This window comes from Triticum aestivum, chromosome 7B, assembly GCF_018294505.1.
Source record: "Triticum aestivum cultivar Chinese Spring chromosome 7B, IWGSC CS RefSeq v2.1, whole genome shotgun sequence".
NCBI lineage: Eukaryota > Viridiplantae > Streptophyta > Magnoliopsida > Poales > Poaceae > Triticum > Triticum aestivum.
Window position 1 is genome coordinate 135106643 of NC_057813.1, and position 14937 is coordinate 135121579.

A 14937-nucleotide genomic window follows, 5' to 3' on the forward strand; every position below is an offset into this window, starting at 1 on the left:
CACCTCCGAGTTCAGCACACGTTCAGCTCGACGACGATCCCCGGGCTCCGATCCAGCAAAGCTTCGGGGATGAGTTCCGTCAGCACGACGGCGTGGTGACGATGATGATGCTCTACCAGCGCAGGGCTTCGCCTAAACTCCGCGATGATATGACCGAGGTGGAATATGGTGGAGGGGGCACCGCACACGGCTAAGGAACGATCCGTAGATCAACTTGTGTGTCCTAGGGTGCCCCCCTGCCCCCGTATATAAAGGAGCAAGGGGGGAGGCCGGCCGGCCCCTTGGGGCGCGCCAAGGAGGAGGAGTCCTCCTCCTAGTAGGAGTAGGACTCCCCCTTTCCTACTCCTACTAGGAGGGGGAAAGGAAGGGGGAGAGGGGAAAGGAAAGAGGGGGCGCCGCCCCCCTCCTAGTCCAATTCGGACCAGAGGGAGAGGGGGCGTGCGGCCCACCCTGGGCGTCCCTCTCTCTTCCCACCAAGGCCCATGTGGCCCATTAACTCTCCCGGGGGGGGGGGTTCCGGTAACCCTCCGGCACTCCGGTTTTCTCTGAAATCACCCGGAACACTTCCGGTGTCCGAATATAGTCGTCCAATATATCAATCTTTATGTCTCGACCATTTCGAGACTCCTCGTCATGTCCGTGATCACATCCGGGACTCCGAACAAACTTCGGTACATCAAAACTTATAAACTCATAATAAAATTGTCATCGTAACGTTAAGCGTGCGGACCCTACGGGTTCGAGAACTATGTAGACATGACCTAGAACTATTCTCGGTCAATAACCAATAGCGGAACCTGGATGCCCATATTGGTTCCTACATATTCTACGAAGATCTTTATCGGTCAAACCGCATAACAACATACGTTGTTCCCTTTGTCATCGGTATGTTACTTGCCCGAGATTTGATCGTCGGTATCCAATACCTAGTTCAATCTCGTTACCGGCAAGTCTCTTTACTCGTTACGTAATGCATCATCCCGTAACCAACTCATTGGTCACATTGCTTGCAAGGCTTATAGTGATGTGCATTACCGAGAGGGCCCAGAGATACCTCTCCGACAATCGGAGTGACAAAACCTAATCTCGAAATACGCCAACTCAACATGTACCTTCGGAGACACCTGTAGAGCTCCTTTATAATCACCCAGTTACGTTGTGACGTTTGGTAGTACCCAAAGTGTTCCTCCGGTAAACGGGAGTTGCATAATTTCATAGTTACAGGAACATGTATAAGTCATGAAGAAAGCAATAGCAATATACTAAACGATCAAGTGCTAGGCTAACGGAATGGGTCATGTCAATCACATCATTCTCCTAATGATGTGATCCCATTAATCAAATGACAACACATGTCTATGGTTAGGAAACATAACCATCTTTGATTAATGAGCTAGTCAAGTAGAGGCATACTAGTGACTATTTGTTTGTCTTATGTATTCACACATGTATCATGTTTCCGGTTAATACAATTCTAGCATGAATAATAAACATTTATCATGATATGAGGAAATAAATAATAACTTTATTATTGCCTCCAGGGCATATTTCCTTCATCTCCCCCCAAGCCCATTCCGAATTGGACAAGGGGTGGGTGGCGCGACCCCCCTTTCCTTCTCCGTCTCCACCTCTTTCCCCTTTCCCCCTTCGTTGGAAGGAAGGAGGGGGGCCGAATCCTACTTGGACTGGGAGTCCAAGTAGGACTCCCCCCTTGGCGCGCCCCTCCTTGGCCGCCGGCCTCCTCCTCCCCTCTTTATATACGGGGGCGGGGGGCACCCCAAAGGGACACCAAGATTTCTTTTAGCCGTGTGCGGTGCCCCCCTCCACAGTTTACGCCTCCGGTCATATCATCGTAGTGCTTAGGCGAAGCCCTGCACGGATCACATCACCAACACCTTCGCCACGCCATCGTGCTGACGGAACTCTCCCTCGTCCCTCTACTGGATCAAGAGTTCAAGGGACGTCATCGAGCTAAACGTGTGCTGAACACGGAGGTGCCGTACGTTCGGTACTTGGATCGGTTGAATCGTGAAGACGTTCGACTACATCAACCACGTTAACATAACGCTTCCGCTTTCGATCTACAAGGGTACATGGACACACGCTTCCCCTCTTTGTTGCTATGCATCTCCTAGATAGATATTGCGCGATCGTAGATTTTTTTTAAATTGCATGCTACGTTCCCCAACGACGGGGGAGGGGGGGGAGGGGGGGCACGACAGTGTGCTGCGGTTGGGGCGGTGCGTGGCAAGACTGCAGTGGAGCGCCACCGACCGCAGACGGCTAGGGACGACGGCGATGATGCGGTTCGAAGGAAGAAGAAGACCGGCGGAAGGAAGAAGAAAGAGATCCGACCATTGATCTTGTATCCGACGGCTCAAAAAATCGACTGACCCAAAACTTTCTTTCAGGTGACCGACATATAGTTTTTATTTATGGGTGTGACTAGGTGTGAGTCGACTGAGATTTAACCAAGTCTAAGTCAAGTGACAATGACATGCGAGACAGAAAATCAAAATTCTGACAAGACAATTTTGCACGAATCTCAATGTAGATCTCACGATATTGCATCGACTGAGATTTCGTTAAGTCTTTGTTGACTGAGACTTATCAAGACTATTTATTTGTAAATCGCACTAAGTAGTTATAACTGGATCAATTGACCGAGTACATGGCGACGTTGCTGGCAAAGTGTGCGGACACGAAATTCTCCGCATTCTCCTGGTACACGACATTCTTCGCGATGCCCCTCCTCTTAGACATCACCACGTCGCAATCTACCGCGTCACGCGAGGCGTCGGCCAGCTTGTTGGCCGCTCCGACGAGGGCGCGCCCGACGACGAGATCGCCGAAGGCACTGGCCACCGTCTTGCCCATGCGGCCGCCGTAGGAAAGCTTGCACTCGGCGAGGTCGGAGAGCAGGCCTTCAATGAGCTTGACCGTCGACGTGATGCTGTGGGCGGTGGCGTTCGTGGCGACGATGGCGAGATCGCGCGTGTCCCCGGCGGCCGGGCCGGACGAGAGCACGCTGACGCAGTAGTCGTAGCCGGGGTAACCGTCGTACGACAAGGAAGAGCATGTCCATGTGTCCCTGCCCCGATCCCCATGTGTCCCTGGGCGGGGCGGGCCATCGTCGGCCACGAACGACGATGAGTTATCATGGGCGGTGGACCGACACGCGCATACCTGCCACAGCGCTGCATGGCCTGCATGCATGCCGCGGCCGTCCGAGAAGCCGACGAGCGTCTCCAACAACCGCGCGATCGCGATATAAGAGCCACGCTGAAAAATTACAGATTTTTGCGCACGCAGCCGGTCCGGAGCGGAGGCGTAAAAAACACACGTGCGGTATAAGTAGTTCACCGCGCGGGGCGAAACGACATCGGGCGCCGCTTATTTCGTGCGCCCGTTTTCACGAGCTGCACACTCGACCGCCCGCGCCGCTTTTGCCCCGCCCTCGCCGCGCCGGTGAATTCGCCCGACGGACGACCGCGCCGACATCCCCCTCACCCCTTCATACACCCGCGACCCCTCCGCCACTGCCAACGCAAACCCTAGCGCGACGCAAGAAGAACCGGAGAGCTAGAGCTATAGGCGATCTTACGCCGTCTCCCTTCGACTCTCGCCACCTGGAGCAGTACCAACCAAAGCTAGAAACAGATGTTGATCAAGTCTTTGGTTGCTAAGCATACTCTCCATAGCAGTGAAGCTAGAACCAGAGGGCCATGGGAGCTTTGGCTTCGCCTCCGCCGGTGCTCCTCCAAGCACCGGTCTCGCGCGCGGCCTTTTCATGGCGCCACGGACGACCTCGGCGGCCGGTGGCGTCGCCCAGGGGTCCGCCGTGAAGCCACGTGCCCCCCTCTCGAAGCTCCCAAATGCGGCGCGGGCGAAGGCTGGCAAGGTGTCTGGGAAGAAGAACAAGGCGGCGGACAACTCCTTTAGGCGGCCGAAGAAGAAGCTTGCAGGGCGTGCGACGGATGCGGCGGCGAGCGAAGCGCCGGCGAGCTCTCTTGTTGCGCCGGGGGCCGATGCACACAAGGTGTTTGATGAAATGCCCACAAGGTAAATTTTCGCCCACTTTTTGTTGTTGTTGTTTTTTGAATGCATACATATGGATAGCTTATTTACTTTGTTGTATATACTTTGTAGTTTCAATGATGAGACATATATGTCAATTATGGGTGTTGTCTCCAACAATTTTCATTGGTCTCAAACCAATGATGTGCACTTCGATGATCATGAGTTTGAGGTGGACGAGGATGGTGAGGGTATCGTCGATGCACTGAAAGGAAAAGCGGGCAACTACACCATGGACGAAGACATCTTGCTATGCAATACATGGTTGCAAGTGTCGAGGGATGCCACCGTTGGAGGGGATCAAAGTAGAGATGCATATTGGATCCGTATGAAGGGGCACTTTGATTTACATAATAAAAGTGGAATTGACCGCTCGGAAAGATCTCTTCGCTCCCGGTTGTCGACAATCAACTGAGATTGTCAATGGTGGGCGGTCGCACTTAAGGCGGTTGGCACGTTAAACAAAAGTGGCACTAATGATAGAGATAGGGTAAGTGCCATTTCTTTCACGATTCTTCCATGTTCATCATGCTTCTTCTTGGTGTTTCAAGTGCTAACTTGTTCTTTTGTTTATAGCTCACTATTGCACAAAACTTATTTCAAGGAGAGGAGAAGAAGACCAAGAAAGTAAAGATCAAGAAAGGGAGACCATTTACCTTGCCTCATTGCTATGATGCGTTGAAGAATGATGAGAAATGGAAGCCCCGCGATGGTGTCGATGATGAGGAGAGCAACAAACACAAGCGAACTATTGATTTGGATGATGATGAGGAGACATCAAGTGATGACGGCAAGAGAAGCCCTACACCAAACTCGGTTGCGTACTCCAAGCCAAAAAGACCAAATGGATGCAAGAAAGACGGAAAAGAAAAGAAGAAGAGGAAATGAGATGGCTAGCTAAAAAATGCTATGGAAACTATTGTGAACGCAAGAAAGAAAGCGAACAAGGTGAAGAAGATGGCAAGGAACCAAGATGCGGCGGCCGAGGAGAGGAGGTTGGCGGCTGAGGAGAGGAGGGTGGCGGCCGAGGAGAGGAAGGTGGCATTGAAGGAGAAGAAATTGGCCATGAAGGAGCGAACTAGATTGTTGGAATGGGAGAGTACTTGTTCTTCATGGACAGAAGTCTTGATCCAAAAAAGAGCCATGGTTGGCATGGGCGACATGGGAGGCATTAGTGGCTTCAGAGCTACCATGGGCGACATGAGAGTTATGGGTGGCTTCGGAGCTACCATGGGCGTCATGGGGGCCATGAGAGGCATGGGTGGCTTCAGAGCTACCATATGAGGCATGAGTTTTGCGCCTCTCATGAAAGGCATGAGAGCACCTCCGGGTGACATGGGTGGACACATGTCTTCCGGTGTGCCTCACATACCTTCACATGATGCCGATGGAGATCTTGCCAACACCTTCCAAGCTCCCCATGATGATGCGGCGCGACATAATGAAGGGGAGGGGGAAGAATCGGAGGAGGAGGAGGACGAAGAATCGGACGAAGAGGAGGACAAAGACGAGGATGATGCATGATTGTTGATGTGCCATTTATTTGTGTGAACCTTTTATGGCATGAACTTGTTTGATGATTTTGAACTTGGTTGGATGATGACGTGGGCATGATTTTAAACTTTTATGTCATGAACTTGTTTGGGTGTTTTTAAACTATTCTATGTCTTGTTTTGATGTTTGAAATATCATCATACTGTCTCTAAAATGACCATATTGCAAGCGCCGGCTGCTCGCGCGCAAAAACTGGCTACTCGGCCGCTGTAAAAGGTTTTTTAGCGCCCCGCCCGTCCGTCGGAGATGCTCTAAAACATTACGTACGTGCGGCCAGAAAGAAAAGGTTGTACAGGTCAACACAAATTACAATCAGGGAGCTGCAAGCCGTAGATTAGAACCGGAGTGTTCTGCAACTACGTGTTTCCCTTTAATACTCCGGCCGGATGGATTAAGTTAGATAACATCTCACTTGTTACGGTTACACTACTAGTTGTCCACTACTACTACTCGGCAGCAGCCATCCAGCATCGCGTGTAACATGCCACATATACTTACTAGCTAGTCGTACGTACTCAAAATCTCCGAAGAATCCAATTCGCAGCTCAGAGAGCGGGCGTCTCCCTCCCATGGCGGCCCAACAGCCAGCCAGTCGAACGTCGCCGACGCTAGTCCCTCGGCCGCGCGAGCCAGAGGGAGCTCAGCGCCCGGAGCCGGGAGAAGTAGTCGCTGATGACGAGCAGCGCGCGGGCGGCCTGCCGGGTCGTCAGGATCCGGTGCATCTGCTGCAGGGTCTGCTGCCTCAGGAGGTCGCCCTGCCGGAGGAAGTTCTCCAGCGTGCTCAGCTTACCCATGGCGATGGCCATCTGCCCCATGTAGTTGGTCACGTTGCCGGCGCCGGCCAGCGGCCCCGCCCCCGCCGCCGCGGCGAGCGTCTCGGACAGCGCCTGCTGCAGGGCCTCCATCCCCTGCGACAGCGCGTCCTCCGCCTGCTGCGACGACTGCTGCAAGTTGCAGATGCCCACCAGCTGCTGGTCCGTCAGCGGCTCAAGGTGGCTGGCGAGTACCTGAACGTGTCATCATCCCAGATCATCCATGGATGTTGTACCAAGGTCGCTCAAGGTCCAGGTTGCAATGAAGGCTGCTGGCTGGAGTACCTACCTTGAGGATCTCCGACGAGCGGAACCCGCCGAGCCACATGAAGAACCGCTCGGCGGGGCTCATCCACATGCCTGACAGGACGTGGAACACGTCGGACTTGGTCGCCAGGTTCTTGAGCCTGAAGAACTCGTCGTAGTGCAGCAGCACGGACTCGACGAGGATGCGCAGCTCGTCGTCGCCCATGTCCGCGATCACGGCCACCCTGAGGTTGTTGATGTGGCGCTGGTGGTCGTCGAGCCACCGCGCATACTCCAAATCGAACGCCAAGGCGCCTGCAAGACCCAATTTTCTTCAGTTCAGATGGAGAAGCATATCAAATTTGAAGCAGACGTATTAACAACATTACAGAACTGCATGGGCTGCAGAACCACTCGTGCAACAGCATTTTCGAACCAGCGGCATGTAGATTGCGTGATGATTAAAAATGTGAGCACTGGAAATAGTGGTATCATTTACCTCCGCTTGAGCAGTCACCGGAGCCACCACCGGCGATGAAGATTCCCTGTGATAAATGCCCAGGTGAGCAATCAATGACTATTGACCACAGACCGGTGTTACAAATGCGTACTGGCGTTGAAGGATTTACCTGCTGCCTTGCCCTCTGAAGCTCTTGCTCAAGGTGCGTCAGCTTGGACCGGCTGCTTTCCAGCTGCGCAAGGTAAGCCTTCAAACCGGAAAAAAAGGGCTTAAATCGTCACGTTCGTGCATATAAGACCACAAGAACAAATTACATGAAACAATGCAGAGTGTTGTACTCCATGTAAATCAATATAGCAAAACCAAAACTCCCTCTAACAGGAAATTTTACGAGGTTTATTATGCTACAAATAGGCAATCAATAAAGTCAAAGCACAAGGAAAACTGGGTTGACTCTGATTTTTCCTCGCAAAAAGAAAATCTCACTGATATTATAAATAAGAACGGGATGAGCAAATTCAGAATGTGATGCTAGCCTTCCAAGAAAGGTGCTACTACTATGACAGTATTCTTGCACCCTTCAAGTAGAAATGGTGGTGCCCACATTGACCATAAGAATATACTAATTGGAGTAGTAGTAGTACTATATGCTTAGGAAAATCCCTTCAAAAAATGCTTACGAAATATAGTTCATATGCCGGAAAAGGAAAACACATAGGTTGAATGGCATGCAAAATTAGCATATAAACAAGCAGCCCTACTGCTTTGGTACAATGGCGGAAGGAGCAAGTTCGATGTTACTGTGAGTGGCAACCAAATCCACGGATCACTTCACCGCCGTTTTCTATTCAACAGGAACAAATGAATCAGACTACATAATGGGAGGGTTCACCTTCTTCCTGATGCGGCTTTTCCGGGCCGCCTCGCGGTTCTGCGCTAGTCTCCGTGCGGTCTGCAACCATAGTCGCCGCTCATACGTAAGAAATACAACCACATTTGCTACCTAGACGATCATATTTCATCGCACTTTCGATTCATGTGTATGTATGGTATTGGTACCTTCTCATCTCCTGTTCTTTCAGAGGAATCGACACACCCCACCCGCCGTTGGGAATGCGCCCCTCCGCCGGCGCCGGCGCCGGCGCCACCACCGCCCTGTCAACAACAGTAAACCGCATTACATGACGAGCAGGACGAGTTAAATGACCAAGAGCACGAGGACATGAAGGGACTGGGCACCATCAGGGCGTGATGCTTGTCGCCGCTGTCGTCCAGGTCCGTGGAGGTCTCGGTGAGCGGGCTGGTGACGACGATGCCGGAGAGGGAGTCGCCCCAGTTCTCGAGCTGCTGCACGGCCGCCCTCGGCATGCAGAACCGGCCGGCCTCCGCCGCCGCAAATGCCATTCCCGGCGTCGCCATGCCCAACGACCCCACTACTCCATGCTGCCACAATAATAGTCAAACACAAGATTGAAGAATCTGGCCACGTCGCCCCCAGAAATGCTTGCAAGAAACCCACTCACCGGACTGGCGAGCGACGGGAAGTTGGCGACGGTGACGTTGCTGGAGGACTTGGAGCTGGGGTTGGGGCCTTCACAGTCACAAGGCCAAGCAAACGCATTCATCAGAAGGCGCACGCATAGATCCAATCCAAGAACAGGTCGAGGACGAGGAGCAGGGTGAATAGTTCTCGGAATGCAAGCGGCAGCGGCGCGGGCGCCCCTTTCCGAAGGAAAATAAAGAAGCGGCGCTACTCACTGCGGGGGTGGTGGAGGAGCTCGGGTGGGAGCTGCGCGGCGCCATCTCCGATGTGGTGGTGGTATCCAGCCGTGACGCCACGCTCCGCCCTGCAAGCAGCACGAGGGGCGCGGCCACGGACGCGCGCAAGGCAACAAAGGGTTAGCGGGCGGGACGGGCCGGTCCAAGGGAGAAGACAGAGCTCGCAGCACAAGAGAACAAAGGACGAGCCAGGGCAGCTGCGAGCTTGGGTGGCCACTGGCAATAGTATAACTGCGCTAGCGGACATGGGCGATCGCTTTCTCCGCTACTGTAGCCGCGTGGGTCGGGTTACCTGAAGACGTGGAAAGGCCCAGGGTGGTGATGCATCGGGGGAGGCGGCAGGGTCGACGACGAGGACCACCGTCACCGCCGCCGGGAACAAGCTGGGGAGATGGGGACTCTGAGCTGTTGATGAACACCAGCAACTGTTGCGTGGGCGTGGCGCGTGGTCATGGTGTGTCATGTGCATTGCCACTTATAATGGCGGGACGAGGAGGAGGAGGGGTGATTGGAAGGCCGTGCGAGAATTGAAGGGAGATAGGATCAGATGGAAATGAAAAGATATGATGATGATCCGGACGTGTCAATTGGTGCATGTCAGAGGGATCCATCTGTCCATCCATGGGTCCATTCTTTGGGTTCCATCGGAGATCAGGCGTCAATCAGCCGTGATGGCTTGGCAGGCAGGAAGCGCTATGGTGTAACCGTGTAAGCTTTTGTATTCGAGCGCGTTTGCGTGTGCGCAGGGGACTCCCGGGCACATGCGTCCATGGATGGGGCAGTGTAAAGGCTATGGCTCCCCCGCAAAAAAGAAAAAGAAAAAAAAGGCTGTGGCCATCTTGAACTGAGGTCGTCGTACGCCTGTAGCTATTACGCCTATGCGTTGTTGGTGACGGTAGTAGTAGGGGCAGGATTATAATAGGTTTGTAGCCATTGTTGTTTGGTCCTAGGTAGGGTGTACTACTGTTGTAACTTCAGTTCTTCTTTGACTAGAGCACAGTACGGCAGTGAGCACGATAAAAAGTGGGAGGGGGCACTTCAGCTATTCTACTCACCAAGTCAGGTTAGCTGTAAAGCCAACTCCACCGCGCGACCCCATTTTGTCCGAGTGCGTTCGTTTGAGGTAAAACGGACGAATAGCGCGACCCAGCGCGCGGCCTTAAACGGACAAATGTCCGAAATCCGTCCGTTTTCGACCCATCCCGGCCCAAAGTTGCGTTTGATTTGTGGTGAAACGGACGCGCGCGGACGGCCGCGACGCACGCCCTTGTCCCCCCGTGACCCGCCTGTCGAGGACACTAGCAATCCCTCCCTCCCAACGCTTCAACTCTTCCTCTCCCGGCCCGCCACGCCGCCGGCGCCGCCGCTATTCTCCGGCCGCCTCCTCACCGCGCAGCCCCGGTCGTCCATACCAAACCACGTGTAGACATGGCCGCCACCACGCCCGCGCTTTCACCGTAGTTTTGGCCGTCGATCGAAGGAGGTTTGCCCGTCGCCGTCTTTGCCGGTGGCAGAGGAGACACGACCGCCGGCGACGTACCACGGCGGCCGCGGCAGCTTCCGACGGCTCCAGAGCGGCCAGTAGCCGGCCGGCAACCACCCCTGCTGGGTCCAGGTGATCATCGCGGCCTCTTCGCCACCACGACCGCAAGGTGTTCGACATTTTGCCCACAAAGGTATGGACAGTGGAGACGAGTTCTTCTTCCACCACTTCCTTTGTTCATCGGACGATTCGTCGTCGGATGATGAAGATCTTGTGGTGGCTGCACTGGTCGTTCACGACCACATTCAACGGCAGCTTCCTCGGTACAGGGGGTTAGTCCCTGGCCGTGCTCCCAACCTGAACCGCAACAGGGAAAGAGGCCACGCCCTGAACCAGTACAACAAAGGATACTATCTAGCTGATGGTATATATCCTCAGTGGTCAACTTTTGTGAAGACAATCTCGAAGCCCGAAGGTGAGAAGAGAAAGAGATTTGCCCAAATGCAAGAGAGTGCTAGAAAGGATGTGGAACGTGCTTTTGGTGTGCTTCAATCCAGATGGGGCATCGTTCGATACCCTACACTGTCATGGGATGAAAGGAAGCTTTGAGAGGTGATGACTGCTTGTGTGATCATGCACAACATGATCGTCGAGGACGAGCGTGATGACAGTATCTTCGACCAAGGATTTGACTATCAAGGTGACAATGTTGAACCCCTACATCAAGAACCGGCCACGTTTGATCAGTTATGCCAGTTCTATCGTGAGCTACGTGATTGGCACACTCATAAGACTCTTCAAAATGACTTGGTTGAGCACGTCTGGGAGAATATTGGCAACCGATAGATGTATTGGTTCGTTTTATGTTCATTCAAAACAATTTCGATTTGGTTGTAAAACTATCTTTATTAGAGACAATTTTGATTGGGTTGTAAAACTATTTTAATTTTCAAACAATTAATACTTGGACGTGCAAACTTGTTTTCATATGAAAATATGGGCATGTTTAGGCCATGGCGGACGAGATGGGGCAAAAGGATGCGGCCACGCGCTGGGCACACGGCCACCGCATCCCAGGACAGGCCCGGACATGACCCCATCCTCCTACCCAAACGGACAGAATCCGGACAAAACGAACGTCCGTTTGGGGTCGCACGGTGGAGTTGGCCTAATGTAACGCGTACTCTGCGCATATACATTATCTTTCTTTCAAAAACCGAACTTAGGTAAACTTTGATTAAGTTTATAGAAATATATATTTATCTAAAATTACAGTATCAATATACATTATTCGATGCATCATAAGATATATATTTTTATTATAGACACAGAGTTTTCTCCATAAATTTGATCAAAATTTGTAAAGTTTGGTTTTTATAAAGAATTATATGCAGCACATTAGAGCATCTACAGTCAAACTATGCAAATCCGGGGCCCCCAAACGCACGCGTACGTGTCCGCGTGCAGTGACCAGTCGGTCCTCGAATTTGTTCATCTACATCCGGATATTTCATACTAGACTCCTTCATCCAGACTCCTTCGTTTGCTGCTTCCGAAGCAGCTATGTACTCCGCTTCACATGTAGATCCTACCACAATTCTTTGTTTCGAACTGCACCAACTGACAGCTCCACCGTTCAATGTAAACACGTATCCGGTTTGCGATTTAGAATCGTCCGGATCAGTGTCAAAGCTTGCATCAACGTAACCATTTACGATGAGCTCTTTGTCACCTCCATAAACGAGAAACATATCCTTAGTCCTTTTCAGGTATTTCAGGATGTTCTTGACCGCTGTCCAGTGATCGACTCCTAGATTACTTTGGTACCTCCCTACTAAACTTATAGCAAGGCACACATCAGGTCTGGTACACAGCATTGCATACATGATAGATCCTATGGTTGAAGCATAGGGAACTTCTTTCATCTTTTCTCTATCTTTTGAAGTGGTCGGACATTGAGTCTTACTCAACTTCAGACCTTGTAACACATGCAAGAACCCTTTCTTTGCTTGATCCATTTTGAACTTCTTCAAAACTTTGTCAAGGTATGTGCTTTGTGAAAGTCCAATTAAGCGTCTTGATCTATCTCTATAGATCTTAATGCCCAATATGTAAGCAGCTTCACCGACATCTTTCACTGAAAAACTTTTATTCAAGTATCCTTTTATGCTATCCAGAAATTCTATATCATTTCCGACCAGCAATATGTCATCTACATATAGTATCAGAAACGCTACAGAGCTCCCACTCACTTTCTTGTAAATACAGGCTTCTCCAAAAGTCTGTATAAAACCAAATGCTTTGATCACACTATCAAAGCGTTTATTCCAACTCCGAGAGGCTTGCACCAGTCCATAAATGGATCGCTGGAGCTTGCACACTTTGTTAGCTCCCTTTGGATCGACAAAACCTTCCGGTTGCATCATATACAATTCTTCTTCTAGAAATCCATTCAGGAATGCAGTTTTGACATCCATCTACCATATTTCATAATCATAAAATGCGACAATTGCTAACATGATTCGGACAGACTTAAGCATCGCTATGGGTGAGAAGGTCTCATCGTAGTCAACCCCTTGAACTTGTTGAAAACCTTTCGCGACAAGTCGAGCTTTGTAGACAGTAACATTACCGTCAGCGTCAGTCTTCTTCTTGAAGATCCATTTATTTTCAATTGCTTGCCGATCATCGGGCAAGTCAACCAAAGTCCACACTTTGTTCATACATGGATCCCGTCTCAGATTTCATGGCCTCAAGCCATTTTGCGGAATCTGGGCTCACAATCGCTTCTTCATAGTTCGTAGGTTCATCATGGTCTAGTAACATGACTTTCAGAACAGGATTACCGTACCACTCTGGTGCGGATCTTACTCTAGTTGATCTACGAATTTCAGTAACAACTTGATCTGAAGTTTCATGATCATCATCATTATCTTCCTCACTAATTGGTGTAGGTGTCACAGAAACCTGTTTCTGTGATATACTACTTTCCAATAAGGGAGCAGGTACAGTTACCTCATCAAGTTCTACTTTTCTCCCACTCACTTCTTTCGAGAGAAACTCCTTCTCTAGAAAGTTTCTGAATTTAGCGACAAACGTCTTGCCTTCGGATATGTGATAGAAGGTGTACCCAACAGTCTCCTTTGGGTATCCTATGAAGACACATTTCTCCGATTTGGGTTCGAGCTTATCAGGTTGAAGCTTTTTCACATAAGCATCGCAGCCCCAAACTTTCAGAAACGACAACTTTGGTTTCTTGCCAAACCACAGTTCATAAGGCGTCGTCTCAACGGATTTTGATGGTGCCCTATTTAACATGAATGCGGCCGCCTCTAAAGCGTAAGCCCAAAATGATAGCGGTAAATCTGTAAGAGACATCATAGATCGCACCATATCTAGTAAAGTACGATTACGACGTTCAGACACACCATTACGCTGTGGTGTTCCGGGTGGCGTTAGTTGCAAAACTATTCCGCATTGTTTCAAATGTAGACCAAACTCGTAACTCAAATATTCTCCTCCACGATTAGATCGTAGAAACTTTATTTTCTTGTTACGGTGATTTTCAACTTCACTTTGAAATTCTTTGAATGTTTCAAATGTTTCAGACTTATGCTTCATTAAGTAGATATACCCATATCTGCTCAAATCATCTGTGAAGGTGAGAAAATAACGATATCCGCCACGAGCCTCAACATTTATCGGACCACATACATCTGTATGTAAGATCTCCAGTAAATCAGTTGCTCTCTCCATAGTACCGGAGAACGGTGTTTTAGTCATCTTGCCCATGAGGCACGGTTCGCAAGTACCAAGTGATTCATAATCAAGTGGTTCCAAAAGTCCATCAGTATGGAGTTTCTTTATGCGCTTTACACCGATATGACCTAAACGGCAGTGCCACAAATAAGTTGCACTATCATTATCAACTTTGCATCTTTTGGCTTCAACATTATGAATATGTGTATCACTACTATCGAGATTCAATAAAAATAGACCACTCTTCATGGGTGCATCACCATAAAAGATATTACTCATATAAATAGAACAACCATTATTCTCTGATTTAAATGAATAACCGTCTCGCATCAAACAAGATCCAGATATAATGTTCATGCTCAATGCTAGCACCAAATAACAATTATTTAGGTCTAAAACTAATCCCGAAGGTAGATGTAGAGGTAGCGTGCCGACCGCGATCACATCGCCTTTGGAACCATTTCCCACGCGCATCGTCACATCGTCCTTAGCTAATCTTTGCTTAACCCGTAGTCCCTGTTTCGAGTTGCAAATATTAGCAACAGAACCAATATCAAATACCCAGGTGCTACTGCGAGCATTAGTAAGGTACACATCAATAACATGTATATCACATATACCTTTGTTCACCTTGCCATCCTTCTTATCCGCTAAATACTTGGGGCAGTTCCGCTTCCAGTGACCAGTCTGCTTGCAGTAGAAGCACTCAGTTTCAGGCTTAGGTCCAGACTTGGGTTTCTTCTCCTGAGCAACAACTTGTTTGCTGT

General features: G+C 50.3%; 1 protein-coding gene across 2 annotated transcripts; it reads right to left on the reverse strand.

Moving 5' to 3' along the window:
- Positions 1 to 6007: 6007 nt before the first annotated feature.
- On the reverse strand, positions 6008 to 9413 carry LOC123161234 (transcription factor TGAL3). 2 transcript variants are annotated; one of them, XM_044579082.1, is made up of 10 exons: positions 9221 to 9413; positions 8908 to 8996; positions 8673 to 8740; positions 8389 to 8592; positions 8209 to 8304; positions 8042 to 8101; positions 7319 to 7396; positions 7189 to 7234; positions 6733 to 7004; positions 6008 to 6638 (listed from the first exon to the last, which is right to left on the reverse strand). In XM_044579082.1, the coding sequence occupies exons 1-10, from the start codon at positions 9253 to 9255 to the stop codon at positions 6240 to 6242; spliced, it is 1347 nt and encodes a 448-aa protein (XP_044435017.1). In that variant the 5' UTR covers positions 9256 to 9413; the 3' UTR covers positions 6008 to 6239. The 2 variants fall into 2 exon arrangements, with proteins under 2 accessions (XP_044435017.1, XP_044435016.1); XM_044579081.1 differs by lacking the exon at positions 9221 to 9413 and having other exon boundaries at positions 8908 to 9205.
- Between the last annotated feature and the right edge of the window lie 5524 nt (positions 9414 to 14937).